Source organism: Schistocerca gregaria, chromosome 2, assembly GCF_023897955.1.
Source record: "Schistocerca gregaria isolate iqSchGreg1 chromosome 2, iqSchGreg1.2, whole genome shotgun sequence".
NCBI classification, from domain to species: domain Eukaryota; kingdom Metazoa; phylum Arthropoda; class Insecta; order Orthoptera; family Acrididae; genus Schistocerca; species Schistocerca gregaria.
The window spans coordinates 707300914-707316770 of NC_064921.1; the positions used below are offsets into that span (position 1 = coordinate 707300914).

Below are 15857 nucleotides of genomic sequence, written 5' to 3' on the forward strand. Positions count from 1 at the left end.
GCAATACTTGTTTTCATAGTCTTCATCCAGCACATGGCGTTCATAGTTTTTGCCACATTCTCATCATTGAACACTCAAACTTGTATAACTGAGCACTTCAGATTTGTCACAGGACAGACTTTTAACATGCACTGCATGTTTTGTTAGATACAAAGCTTTTACAAACATATTAGTGGCAAAGATGCTATGATATGTCGTAACATTATACAGATGCCCCATGATTGGAAAAAGATCATATATTCACTTATGTAACTGAAACGCCTTTTACACCAGTACAGAGAGACATTTATTTTGTGAATATTAGAATGATTAGGCATAAAAATAGCTCTCAATTTAATATTTATCTAGCAATCAATTTGTGTGTATTCTTCACACTTCTTTCGAAAACTCAGATTTAGATGTCCAAGTGAATCATTATGGGGCCACTTGTAACAGAAAATATTGATCATCATTGAAAGTAAATGATAAACATTAACTGTCACACTACTTGTTCTTTGTCATGTAAATATGAGAAGTGTTCTACTACATAGCAGAAACTTTTTTTAGATAGCTCATTAATGAAGATATGAACAGTTATGTAACAAAATATTATTAACGTTACAGGTCTGCTGACTGTTGATCCAAAAAAGAGACTACGAATGAGTGACTTACGTTCAAATGAATGGCTCAAGGGCAGCAATACAAGACTGTACCCATCAACTCCCTTAATGACACCTGATGTTCTCACAGCTGGCTCTTCAGCACGTTCTGCAGAGATAGGAGTTAAGCAGACATTTGATGCCTTCTACCAGGCACAAAAAGAAGGTTTCAGACTGCAGGTGAGTAATTTATTTGGTTCTATAGCTTATGGGTGTGGTGAAACAGAAGTGTCAAATTATGACCAGATTTCAACAGATCATTAAAAAGTGTTTAGACAACATCCAAGGTTCATACCTATTTTAAAAAATGTTATTTACAATGTATGTTTTACATTCAATGTCTGTTTCAGGATGTGGTAAATGCAAAATTAGCCCAGCGCAGACGTATGAAGAAATCCTCAACTGATGCTCGAAGTTGTTCAACATCGAGTAGCTTTTCAACTTCGAGCTCTTCAGGTGAGCTTTTTTCCACTTAATATTTCATCGTGTTAAGCTTTTTTCCACTTCATATTTCATCGTGTTATTGTTGTTTTATCTGAGCTCTTTCTGTTACTGGCTAATTCAACAATGTGATAAATTGGTAGTATACTCGCTAATGATAAAACTGTCATATGTCTGCATATCTACTTTTACTCTCGTGCAAAATAAAATTTACCATGGTTTGTCTTGTAAATCCTGTTGCAATATTTTCTTTGGGCTTTGTAATGTTCTTTAGTACGATTTCTTTTTCGTTTCCATCAAATGATGAATGTAATTAATCATAAAATATTTTTACCTGTGCATCATATATATTTTATTTCACACTGAATGTAATGCCCCATATAACTGCTTAAAATTATCAATAATCATTTATACCTTTCTTTCTAACCTTCTGGCTTCATAGTAATGCTAACTGGTATTGTGTTGGACACTTTAAGGTCCACTGAACAAAGCTCAGTAATGGAGCATATAGTTCCTCTCCCCGGCAACCACCTTAATCGTAATTGCTGTCCATAGCCGTAATCAGACCTTTTAATCTTCCCAGTGATCAACATGTTTCTCTTTCATACTTGCAAACATTCCTAAAAGTAGTAGTTTCTGAAGTAATCCTCAGATTTTCAACATATCTTCAGCTATTTATTATTAACTTTGCTTCAGGTATGCTGATATAAGAGAATACCATAAAACCAAACCCTCTATCTGCAAAATTATTTCAGAATATTTGTCTTCAAAAGAAAAAAAAAGCTAATGATGCACTAAATATCTGTACTCGCCATATACCTATAGAAATTTAGTCAACAGTGATACATGTAAAAATGTTGCAAATAGTTCCAAATTTTGGTATTCTAATTCTGTTTGTAATCATTCAGTTCCTTCTGTGTCATTCAGTCAACAGCATTACAGTTCTTGCAATCTTTTTTTCTAGGAACTTCATCAATTCAGACTCCAGTAAAAGTCAGTCAGTCTGGGTCCACTCATTCTACTGGGAGTGGAAGTGTCAAACGAGCTAGCAGCAGCCAAGAGGATGGCAACAAGGTGTTCAATTTTGGAGAAGCAAGAGTGAGGGAGTATCTTTCCAGTCTTTCTTCTGATGAATGCAGCTGCTCCTCAAGCTCCAACAGTGGACAGAGTGGAGTGAAACGACACAGTGATTTTGTGCTATCTCCTGTAAGGAAAAAGTGGAAGAAGTCAGTCTCAGATTCAGAAGTACTGATCACGGAGCATCGTACGACTGATATATCAGGAATGAAAGTGTCACAAAGTTTAGGAGAAATTAGCAACCGGTTACCAGCACCTACGGAGAGACGTGTTCCATCCGAAACGAGTATTTCAGTACATGGACAAGAAGCACAGTTATCAGTGCCAAGTGGTTCTCCTACAGTAGCAACATCATCACACAGGGCATTACATCAAGATGTGGGCCCTGGGCCTTCTCGGGAACAACTTGGAAGAAATACAACAGGTCCTTTGACTAGATCTCAAAAGCGACGTTTAGACAACAGTTCCAGTTCTGGATCAGCATCTCAGAAGCGTCGACTAGACGACAGTTCAAGCTCTGGATCATCCTCACGCATGACTACCCCTGAAATGCCTGTTAAAACTGAGACATCAACAGCTTATAAGAGGCACCACAAAAGGCATCACAGACAGAGACACCATGGTGCAGAAAAGAAGTCAAAGAGGATGCCAACTATTACAGTTGAGTAAGCATTTTAGTCAGGTGGGAAGAATTATGTAATAAACAACATTGAGTGCAGGAGTCATAGATGGAAAAGTGTGACTAACTACATAGTTCTTAAGCCTAGTCTCCTGTGACAGTGCTTGAAGACTTTGCATATAGATACTTTCTTGCAAATGGAAAAGTGGTTATCCCACTTTGAGAAACATTAATTACACATATTATATGGCTTTTTGTAAGGTGCAATTGAATTGCACAAGCTGATGCAAAAGGTGTTGTTGAAATATGTTGTTTACACAAAGGGACTTAATAATATATTTTTGTTTTCTTTTAGAAAATTTATGTCATTGTTACTTGCTAAATGAAGAAATGTTATGTACTTGTTGAAAAGACAATTGTTTATTTTGCAGAATGTATATGGTGTGTATCTATATTGTGACAGTTGCTATAAATATGAAAGGGAACAGAAGATGAGAGCTATACACAGTTACTGCAGAGTTGAAACTACGGTGCTTTAATAATGTGCCGTTAACATTAGAGTATTTTTAAAAAAGAAACTGATGTTAACTTCTTAAGTCATCACATGTATATCCTTTTGTACCTGTTGTAGTGTGACGATATATTGGTAACAAATATTTTTTGTAAGAGACTAGTCGAAACGCACAGTAGCTGAGTATTTCAAAAGAGTACTGCATTGTGAATTTAGAATAAACTGTACTGCAATATATGTCATGCTTCTAGGTAAAAATCTGACTAAAATTTTGTGTAGTTGTTTGACCTCTCAAATGTTTGTTATTTTTGAAGGGGGCAGGTTTTGTATGGTGAGGCTGCATGTGAGAGCTACATATCCATTTAACATGTTTAATTTCATTTGCCATTGCAGGTGAGTGGATGATTTTACGAGATCTTGATTAAATGTTTATCTTGCATTTGGTGGCTGTTGAGAGGAGGGTAATGTACATTAGCTTCCATAAAGCTACTTACATGGCAATGATTTTATTACCTCCTCATTGTGATGTGTGAATCAGTGACTACTGTGCGTGAGTAAATGTGTTACAAACTTAAATAAGAAGCAAGCTAGACTTTCAAAGGTTTTACCTATAGATTTATCAGAAACATTTGTTTGTTTCTGGTATAGAAGCACTGTTGTTCCTGTGTATTTAATTATAATTACTCACAAGCTGAAAGTGCAAGGAGTATGTGTTTTCTCCTTGTAATTGATGAAGTATTACCTTTCCTCTATATCAAGTATGATTATTTAATTCAAAGCGTGTATGCAAAAAATTGAATAGCTGCAGCCACTGACAGTGATGAATTTGTTCACTCTCAGAAATGTCTTTTTTTTTCAATTGAGACTGAAAATGTATTTTAGGCCTTTGTGTCAGTGTTGTTACCCTTTGGTGTAACACAGACATGGTAATTAGTTATCTACATCTTAAAAGCAAGCATGTCATAACTTAGTTTCAGTTATGTTGTGAAACTGTTGATTTAAATTGTTACAAGTGAGTTTATATTTGTCATTGCTGGAAAACGAACTTTCATAGTTGCTTGCCAAAGAGAAATACAGATGAGTTGCAGGATGTGTGTGTTGCACTTGATTGGTTTGTACGTGTATGAAGTCCAACATTAAGTTGGATAGTATGATTTTGTCTTGAAGTGAGAAACTTTGTGTCTTTGGAAGGTGATGTATTTTTATTAAATTCTGTTAGAGATTTGCTTGCTCATTTTGTTTCAAACACTGTATGAATTTCTTCTCTACACAATGGTACACATCAGAAGAAAAAAAATATGGTGTTTTTTCATTAGAATGAACTGTATACACTCCAACAATAATTCATAACTCAAGTAATTCCTTTTTGTGTTAATTTAGTTTAATGTCATTGATTCTGAAGAAGAATAGGGGCATTTGTTTTGAAATGAATGGTGTGATCACTTTTTTATATTAGTATATCTGCAAATTATATTTAGTGATTGTAGCTGTGCTAAGATATATTATTAATAATATCAGTTGTTATTTTTAGGATTATTCTAAAAAAATGTCTGATTCCAGTCTTAGAGAATGCAGTTTGGTTATTCAGCTAGAAATAAGAATTTATTAATGATTGACTGTGATTTGAGGTGGGTACAAATTATGACCATGGTTTGTCTTTGTCCCCGATGATAATTTACATTATAAATATATCTATATGTCCTTTGTGACAATGTAAAGTTATACCAAAAATGTGCAATGGCTTGTGATAATGATTAAAATTGTGAAATTGTTTCATTTTGACTTGCACTCATAAATTAACCATCTGAGTTGTTGAGGGACATGTTGACTTATCATCATTGTTAGCTGGTTGTTTATGAAACTATTGGCAAAAGATTATTGTTGATATATTAATAAATGAATACCATCACCAAATTCCTAAAATCACAGAAAAGTTTTTCTGTGAAGTGAGTTTGTAATCCTTTCCATGAAAGTAGTTCCGATATTATAGAACAATTATTTCAGCCACTGATTTAAATACTTACTGATTCTCCTGGAGAGAGATGAGCTTTACTTAACACTGATCCATCCATTAATTTTTTGACTGATGCTTCTGTGTGTTTGAACAGTCTCAGGTTGCTATGAAAAAATTATTTATAATGTATCTACATAATTGTGTTTTCATAAGCTGTCATAATAATAAATGAACATAATGTGCTTACTTCACATTGTTTTATGCCATAATTTGTACTAAATCATGTTACTACAGAAAATAAGATTATATTATGTTTGTTTTGTATTCAGAAAGTGATCTGTTCCTCCACTTTCATTAATCGTTCAGTATTTTATCCTCGAAAATAAAAATTTCGGTAGCAAGAATGGCAAGGAAGCTTGTATTAAAGTTAACTGCCTATTTTCTGAATGATTAACACACAATATTTATTTATGTGGTCTCTCTCACCATCAATGCTGTTTATTGGATGTAGATTCACCAGGCATGCCATCAATTGATTTTACACATGAATATATTTTTGTAAGTCCAGAATATTCATCAAAAGATGTTATTCTCAGGAAGTGGAATCTTTCTGTGAACTGTTGCATATGATACAGTTGTAGCACTTATTTGCTTACTGAAATCTACACGGTATTTATTTCTAAATATGTTAATATTTCTGTTTATATGTGTATATACCATACTGAATTTGGGATTTAAATAAAGATATCTATAGAATTTATATTAAAAATTCTCCTGTAGTAGTTGGTCATGAATATGTTATACCTACCTATCCTCCCAAAATTGTTGCACTTCTTATTTAGGTCAGATTTTTAATGTGACTAGTAACAGATACCTTTTGAACTTCAAGAAGAAGAAGAAAAAGAAGAATGTAGTGTACATTTGTATGCAAAAGACAAAGAAGTACATAAGAATTCAGTTAAATGTTACAGTAAATAGCTGTTTTAATTCATCCAGATATAGTGAAAGAAAAATTGTTAAGTCAAGAACAGGAACGAGCAAAACTTAGAGATGTACAAAAATCGGTAAAGAAGAATAAAAGGCTACACTCTAAATAGCAGTAGTGTCTAAACCTATCTTCCCATCTTGCCATGGCCCAGGGAGTGAAGTAATCTTACCCTCCCACACATCACTATTAAACTCGTTGTCATAGTATCTTCAATATTTTCAAAAAGTTTTGAGAGGTGTAAAACAGACAAAATAATAACTTTTAACTTATTTTCATTATCTTGTTGTTGTTGTTGTTGTCAGTGGCTGAAAGTATTGTGTGTGTGTCTGTGTGTGTAGGAGTACATTCTTGCTGCTGACAATTTTGATTTAACATTGCAATTTCTTGTTGAACTAAATAACTGATAAAGATTTGCCTGTTGCTATAAATATCTTTTTATTTTATCCCATTCTTCTATACCACGGCAACTTCACTATATCCATTTTTATCACACCACAGATTAAATTATTAGAGACAAGATTACCAAAACCTGAGGTTTGCCCCCCACTACTTACATTCTGCGGTACTAGCAATACTGCAAAAAGTCACTGAAGCTTCATACAGGCTCTAAACTGTACTTGTGACTCAAAGCTAGAATACAAGTATGAAAAATATTTACATTAATTCTGGGAAGTGGAATAAAGAACTTTCATTCCATTCAATTCCACATTTTCAGAGCCATAATAACATTAACCTGAGCGCCAATTTTTAAAAAATCTATTTAATGATGAAAGATATAACCATGAATATAACATAAAAGTATCAAAACTGATACCACATTGTCATTAAATTGTTTTCTAAGTATCAAACTTGCTGTCTTTATAGTGCCAGAGATGATAAATAATTGTGCTTTGAATGACATATAGATATATGTAACAGATTTTGAACAGGATGTGGGCAAATTTCTTGATAACATGAGTAAAAAATGTGCTGGATCAAATTGTAGGAGGGTCTACTACTGGATGAGAACATCACAAACTTGTGACAATGCTGAATTTTCTCAGACATTAAAGTCTACCTCTGTACTTCACATATCACTATACAGTGTGATATATAGAATATTTGTAGATTGAATCTTGAAGTTTGGTTCTTGGAATCCCCTGAGTAGTAGTATTATCTCAGTAATGGATAGAAGAATCACTATATTGGAAAAATGATCGTATTAGAATGGCAGCAACCAGCACAAAAGGACCAATTTTGAGTACTTAAGGCTTATCCTCAGATGATTTGCTCTGTTTCCATGTTTTGTGCAGACAGGATAGAAAGGTATTTAACAAGAGACTGTTACCTAACTGGGTTCAGGCTTACTATGAGTGATGATAAAAGAAGGCATCTCTCTTCCTGTGTACCAGATGGTGAAATTAAAGTGCAGCTACATACAGTGGTCCATTGTGGGCGCTATTTATCAAACGGTAGTGAAACTTAAAAGTAGATATACCAGTGCATTAATGCAGAAATGATTTACATTGGAAAAAATTAATTCCAATTTTGGCTACCAGGTGCCAATCTGGCATTGCACAGCATCTCATCAATGTCTCTGGTGTTCATGCTGAACAAATTTTGTAAGCCATGGTTAATAAGAAAATCAACATTATGGCTTTCTCACTTGTTTGACCTTTTCTGCCCACATCCTTTCCCTAATCTGATACATATGGAAACATTTCAGAATGTCTTTTTTTGCATTCACAGCACCTGATTTGTGCCTGTTGGACAAAATTGAATTTAATTTTTTTCTAGCTTACATCAGTTCCACATTAACACATTAGAACATCCACCAAATTTCACTACCATATGATAATGTCCACATTGGGTCTTTGTGAGAAGCTGCACTTTAAGGATAATTGCCCAGCAGGTACCCTATTTCATCTGTAGCTGCATCAAATTATTACCCCCTCCTCAGCACTTGCGCATATACACTTTAATTATTAATTTATTTTTCTCCATTTTTATAAATGTATTTTGTAACACTACAAAATGGTACATAGGCTTGCAACACAGGAAAGTGGACCAACCACCAGCTGAATCCCATGCTAGTTAACAATGCTGATTTGACACACTGGCAGTCTGAATGTAGTGCTTAGGTGTAAGTATTCAGGTTTTCCCAGTGATCTGTCGGTATCTTGAGGTTCATGGACGCCACTGTTTTATCTGACGTGTCAAGATATCAGTGCTTAGGTGGTATATCACATTTATCTAGCCACATATGAGGCCAGTTCCTCATTTCCAACCCTAAAACAAGACACATGATACGAATAAACACAGAATGAAGTATACAGATAGATTATGCACAAAGCTTTTCACCCTTGTGCTATCTAATGTTTGGGGAGACAGGAACGACATGTAGCCGTAGAAATAAAATGAAAATAATTGCCAAGTCATTAACCATTATTACCAGACTCTACCACAGACAGGACAAACACCAAAGAAGAGAAAAAAATAAAAGATTATCATTTTTGGTTAGTGTTACCTACATACTTGTGCATTGAGAAGAATTCTCCCTTCTGAAGAAGACAGAGCTGTAATGGCTGTTAGAGAAGCTGTTGTCTCTTAAAAATATATGCAGTGTTTGCTCAGTTCATCCTGATGTACCCATGTAGGACTGTTGTTTTAGTTGTTTAATTCCAACATTCATAATACTGTTTGTAGAGTTCTACAAAATTTCCCCTCATTTTGTTACAAAATACTCGGAGCTTAGTCAGCAGTTACTGTTCCCCTCCTTACCTGTATCAATTTCTGTTCCTGTAATTTTAACACCTTCTCAAATTTCAGTACTGACAGTGTTGAATTTGTGAGAATAAGAAGTTTTAACTACTAAAGCTCTAACAGCAGGAATAATAGGTAAGTGCATTTGAATATAAAGGCGGCTTATGGTAAACCCGTTTTATAAAGAGGAGTCAGATCATTAGCTGTGCCAGTATTTGCCCTTTAATCATACTAATACACTCTAGGTTAAATCTTTCATCCCCCAACCTCACTCTTATTACCCACAATTCTCACTAGTCAGTAGACACTGTTACAAATCAATCATATAAACACCATGTTTTGAAACTAGGGATCCATCAGCAGGAAAGAGTGAAAGAATTATAAAAAAAAAGACCAATCAAGAATTTAATATGAAACCTACTCGGGACTATAGGTCCTTGGAGAACATATCTATGGAGTCATGGCAGGACAGAAACCCAATCTTATCTTCACAAGAGTGTTCATTTATCTTGCAGTGGATGTGGGTATGTGTTTCCTTCATTGGAACATCTATTTCTTACATTTGTTATGAACAAGATCTTACACAAAAATGGTGGTACTAACTGTGACTGTGTTTCTGAGAAATAATTTATCTATTGATACATTTTTTTTTTAAATTTGGATCTGTGGAGTATCCTTGCAGGGTACCCAACAGTAACACCAAGACACCATATGCAGTGAGTGCAATTTAAATTGCTACATTTATCCATGTCACCACTGCCCTCATCTCTTTGCATCCTAGGTGTCCCATGAACAAGTAGCTTCACTTTTATACAAGCCACACTTACATTGCATTATCAAACAATGGAAACTCCTTATAGGAATATCACCAATGCAGGAAAATACAGATTGCTACTTACCGTAAAGAAGACACATCAAGTTGCAGACAGGCATGATCAGAAGGCACTTACATGTAGCTTTTGGCCACACCTTTCATCAGTAAAGAGAGGACACACACAACTTTCACATACACACATAAGCAAGTGCAAAACACACACACACACACACACACACACACACACACACACACACACACACACACACTCTGGAATGCAACATCATTTGGGATGCAAACAGCAATATGGGGGGAGGAAAAGGGATAGTAGTGTGTGGATGGGGGGTGGAGAGGGAGAAGACACTCTCCTTCTCACAGTCTCTTCAATGGAAGCATTCTTTGTTGCCAATCCATCCAACCGAAACCAACCTAATTCCAACATTGAACCCTGCCTCTTCCAGCTCATACCACCATCCAACCGTGATCCTCCCCCTCTCCCACCTAACCACCTGCTGGTCACATTCCAGGAATTCCTTACCTCCAACTTAGCCTCACTATCCTTCCCCAGATCCCTTTCTCAGAACACCAGTCTTTCAGTAGAAGAAAGAACAGACAGACACAACCCCAAAACAAATCCTGACCTAATCATCCTACATGCAGACACTGCACTATTCTGATGAATTGTAGTGACTGCCTGAAAGAAGGTCTCTGCCAGTCATCTACCTGCTCTGCTGCAATCATTGCACAGATCTTTTTACTGGTATTACTAACAACCAGCTGTCCATGAGGATAAATGGCCACCACCAAACTGTGGCTGAGAGAAAAGTAGACCACCCTGTGGCACAGCATGCAGCTGAACATAGCACACTTGACTTCAATGGTTGCTTCACTACCTGAGACACCTGAATCCTTCCCTCCACCACCAGCTTTTGTGAACTGTGCAGATGGGAGTTATCCTTGCAACACATTCTCTACTCCCTCAACCTAAGATAATAAGATAACATACTGTCCCAACACCCAACAGCCTCCACCCCCCCCTCCCCCAATTCTCATTTCACACGCAGTTTATTTGCCAATGCATCCACCCATCTTTCCCCACTCCACCTCCCAGACCCACAACCTCCTGATATTTTGCCTGTGATAAAGGCTGTGGCTGAAAGTTACATTTGAGTGTCTTTTAATCATGCCTGCCTGCAACCTGACATGACTTCTTTGCGATAAGTAGCAGTCTATCTTTTCTATTGTTATGTTGCATTGTTAATGGTAATGGCATGACTAAGTCAATGTCTTCATTCTTCTGGTTTAATGTTTATAAAAATTAAATAACTGCTCAGTGGGCTTGATTCTGTGTTTTGGCATAATTTTACATTTCAAACTCAGAAAACCAATGCTCTGTTTCAGTTTGGTCTTGATCCCATTTTTCAGGTTTTGTTAGAGTCTTATCACTAATCTATCCACTGCCTTTTTCATTCATTCATTCACACATGATTTCTAAAAACCCCATTATGAATGTGAACTCTGTCAAGTTATATAACAGCCATGAGTAGCCACTGCAGACTACTTATGTCACAAGAAATTGACCAGTGATAATTTAATTATACTGACAACTGTGAGAATTACTTCTAACAGTGAGAAGTCCAGTATGGAATAATAATAATAAATGTATTTATATGAGTGATTGCAAAATACACAAAGCAATCACTCATATAAATACATCGGCTACACCACTGCAATTTCATAACCACTTCTACAACCCTTTAGATCACATCACATAACATCAACAGATATGAAGAAAGTAAATTGGAAAAAGAAAACACTACATGGCAAGCACCCGTATCATCTAACACAGCCACACATCAATCAAGATGCATCCAACACATGGCTAAGAAAAGGCAATATATACAGTGAGATGGAAGGATTCACGATTGCAGTATAGGATCAAACAATAAACACCAGATATTACAGCAAGCATATTATTAAAGATCCTAATACCACAACAGATAAATGCAGACTTTGCAAACAACAAGTAGAAACAGTAGATCACATCACAAGCGGATGTACAATACTAGCAAATACAGAATACACCAGAAGACATGACAATGTAGAGAAAATAATACATCAGCAACTTGCCATACAACATAAACCAATACAACAACACGTTCCCACATACAAACATGCACCACAAAATGTACTGGAGAACAATGAATACAAATTATAATGGAACAGAAACATTATAACAGGTAAAACACCACATAACAAACCTGGCATCATACTCACCAATAAAAAGAAGAAATTAACACAATTAATCGAAATATCCATACCCAATACAACAAATATACAGGAGAAAAAAAATGAAAAATACATCCAACTGGCTGAGGAAGTCAAGAACACATGGCATCAGGATAAAGTTGACATTATACCAATTATACCACACAATATCCACCAGTACATCAACGCAATGCAGCTACATCCACGCTTATACATACAACTGCAGAAATCTGTAATTATTGATACATGTCCAATTACCTGAAAGTTCGTAAATGCAATGTAACATATACCGTACAGTTGAAACGAAGTCACACTTGATAAAGGTCTGCGTCACTTTCCATTTTTGGCCAGACATAACGTCTGAGAAAAGAAAGAATAATAATAATAAGAAGAAGAAGAAGAAGAAGAGTAGTATAGACTGCTACTCACCATGTAGAGGAGATGGTGAGTTGCAGACATGCTCAGTTGAAAGAATTGTTAATTAAATCAACACCATAGCTGCAAACAGGCATTAGTATACATCATTGGGGACATGTTGAAAATGTGTGCCCCGACCGGGACTCAAATCACAACTTGTACAGGACTTGGCAGATTAATCTGCCGTGAGTAATGAGTGTGATGGGCTTACATCTATTAGGCACACTATGAATTTAGTGGTGTGGACATTTTGGGAATATGGGTCTCGTGGGATGCGTGCATGAGATAGTCCCTGCAGTCATGCTGTCCTCTGTGCCCTCGGTGGCTCAGACGTCTAGAGTGTCTGCCATTTAAGCACGTGATCCTGGGTTCGATTCCTGGTTGGGGCACACATTTTCAGCATGTGCCCAATGATGTACATCAATGTCTATTTACAGCTAGGGTGTCAATTTAATTATCAATTCATTCTAGAGAAGCTGCTTGGTCATCATTGGTATCTGGTCTTTTGGGAACAGATGCTACCTTCATATACAGTTGATAGACTACTATACATTGAAGCTTCCAGCCAACACACACACACACACACACACACACAGAGAGAGAGAGAGAGAGAGAGAGAGAGAGAGAGAGAGAGAGAGAGAGAGAGAGAGAGAGAGAGAATGGGGGGGGGCTAAGTACCCTCTCCGGCTGCTGTGGCTGGACTGCAAACTGAAAGTATGCCTGATGGGAGCGGCAATCTGCCATGGGAGATGTGGTAAAGAAGTGGCATGGGGTGGGGTGAGAGGGGGGGGTGGTGGAGGAATTGCAGGGATAGCAGGTTAGGGATGGGGCAAGTGTAGTATTGCTTGTGGAAGCATGCCGTGACATTGTGGGTATACAGAATATGCCTGCTAGGTGCAGTCATGAGGTTTATGGCATGGGGAGAAGGGGTGAGGGTTGGGGGAGGGAAGTGAAAATTGGAAGAGGAGAGAGGTAGAAAAAGGGGAGAAAGACTATTGGATGCATTGAGGTCAGGATGGTTATAGGAATGTAGGATATATTGAGGGAGAGTTCCCGCTTGTGCAAAGTGTGGGTTTTCTACTTCGCCTTCAGGCTAAAAGCTTAAATGTATAACAAACAATCTTATCATTATTCTTGTCAGTGATTGAACATCTCCTCTGACAGATGGGTCACAGTCTATCCTTCTCATAATACTGTTGTTAACAATGGAAATGAAAAGTGGACAATAACTAGTTTAGACAAGAAGAGAAGAGAAGAGAAGAGAAGCTTTCGAAATGTGTTGCTACAGAAGAATGCTGAAGATTCGGTGGGTATATCATATAACTAATGACGAGCTATTAAACAGAGTTGGGGAGAAGAGAAATTTGTGGCACAACTAGACTATAAGAAGGGATCGGTTGGCAAGACACGTTCTGAGACATCAAGGGATCACCAATTTAGTATTGGCAGGCAGTGTGGAGGGTAAAAATTGCAGAGGGAGACCAACAGATGAATACACTAAGCAGATTCAGAAGGATGTAGGTTGCAGTAGGTACTGGGAGATGAAGAAGCTTGCACAGGATAGAGTAACATGGAGAGTTGCATCAAACCCTTTCTGTGGACTGAAGATCAAAACAACAAGAATTACTATGAATTACATTTAAAGCAAGTTGCCAGTCATAGTACCACTGTGAAACATTCTCAAGATTTGGCTGAATCTTTGTGCAGATTCAGTCAGTTTTACTTCATTGTAGATAACTGCACCATCTGCAAAGAATCTGATGTTACTATTAATTTTGTTTGCAAGGTCATTCATGTACAACATGATCAGCAAGACTCCCAATACACCTCCCTTGGGCACACATGAAGCTACGTCCATGTCTGTCGGTAACTCTCCTGCCAAGATAACATGCTGCATCCTCCCTACCAAAAATAATCATCATTCCAGTCACAAATTTCACTTGATGACCCAGAGAATCACACCTTTGGTAATAAGCATAGACATTTATGTGACTGTAAAAGATAGATGTCATCATTCTGTATGTTGGCAGAGCCAAGAACTGTTTATATTAAACCTTAGAGTTACACAGAATTTTTATGCTGTGTCTAAATATTCTGATAATAAATCATAAGAGTAGTGAGTAATCTAAGATCCTTTTATTTTGGATTATTGGGATTTTCAGTTTCCTTTCTGATACATGCTGGTAACCTGTAATAGAAATTGCACCAGAAAATGATCCTTCCTAGATAGAGAGGCATAGTCACCATCTGAGTGGTTTTTATTTCTCGTACCGCTATTGTCAGTTGCACAGTTCAACCTAAATTCACCCTTGTTGCTATCATGAATATCACATTGGCACATAAGTTAGGGATCCATAGGCTCCTGAAGAGGCTTCTGAAAGATGTTCAGTCATCAGTTTTTTTTATATTCTCACTGCATATTCCTGTAGAATAAACACTTTTTTGATCTTAGTGTCATTGCCTCCTGAAGACTATACCATAGGACAGTATTCAGTAAAAGTATGCTAGCAATCCCACCTGTGGGTCTACACAATAAGAAAGCTTTTTAAGTGCAAAGCAGGTGGAAGTGATCTTTTTAGTTAACTTATCCATATGCTAGTGCCCCCTCAATTTATTATTCATGTTAACGATTAGAAATTTCACTTGTGGAGCCTCATCCAGTGTGAATGTAATTATTTCTAGTGCCATTACTTGTATGTCACAGTTTTTGTTGCATAAAACAAGTCTTCATAAAATTAAGGGTTAAGTTATTTGTTGTGAAACAGTTGTAAGCCTGTTCTATTATTCTTCTGACTGTGACTGATTTGAATGCGTTGGGGACCCTTTATCAGTAGACTCATGTCATCAGCATAATTACAGTTTTTTCAAGAGTTGGAGAACCTGTTTTATATTGTCAAGATACACCATATATACCAACAGAAAGTCTTAGAGCACTATACCATTTTAGTTTCACTGGTAGGATATTATGATCTAGAGAATGAAAAGCACTGTCAAGAATACAGAAAATGCCTTGTTTAGTTCCACCAGAACTGAGTTTGTGAGATAATATATTACTCACTTGGTAGAAGATTGTTCACAGAGATCAAACTGGGCAGCTGTTAAAATATTACTTTCAGAGAGAGAGGTCATACTGTATGGATGAGGATTGTATAACATTCTGTATCTGAAGTGGATAAGTTTATGTATCTGCAATAGCTCCATATTACACTTTGAGATTACATTAATTTCTTTTTTCAGTGCATATGTATCACAGTTAAGATGTGATTTGTTTTATAGTACTCATATTGCTTTTCTCCATTCAGTTCAGTTTTGGTAGTCTTTCAAAGCATTTTTTCATGTTCAGTGAGAAATATTTCAGTTGAACTATCACACATAAATGTCATACAAA

At 36.5% G+C, this 15857-nt stretch overlaps 1 protein-coding gene across 1 annotated transcript in view; it reads left to right on the forward strand.

Annotated features, from left to right (window-relative positions):
- Positions 1-6009, forward strand: part of LOC126334818 (ribosomal protein S6 kinase alpha-5-like) — a 389839-nt gene extending 383830 nt beyond the window's left edge. Inside the window, exons 15-17 of the mRNA XM_049997461.1 lie at positions 604-818; positions 989-1094; positions 2044-6009. Of these exons, the coding sequence (XP_049853418.1) occupies positions 604-818; positions 989-1094; positions 2044-2825 (1103 nt within the window). The 3' untranslated portion in view covers positions 2826-6009. The remainder of the gene's footprint in view (positions 1-603; positions 819-988; positions 1095-2043) is intronic.
- The last annotated feature ends 9848 nt before the right edge of the window (positions 6010-15857 follow it).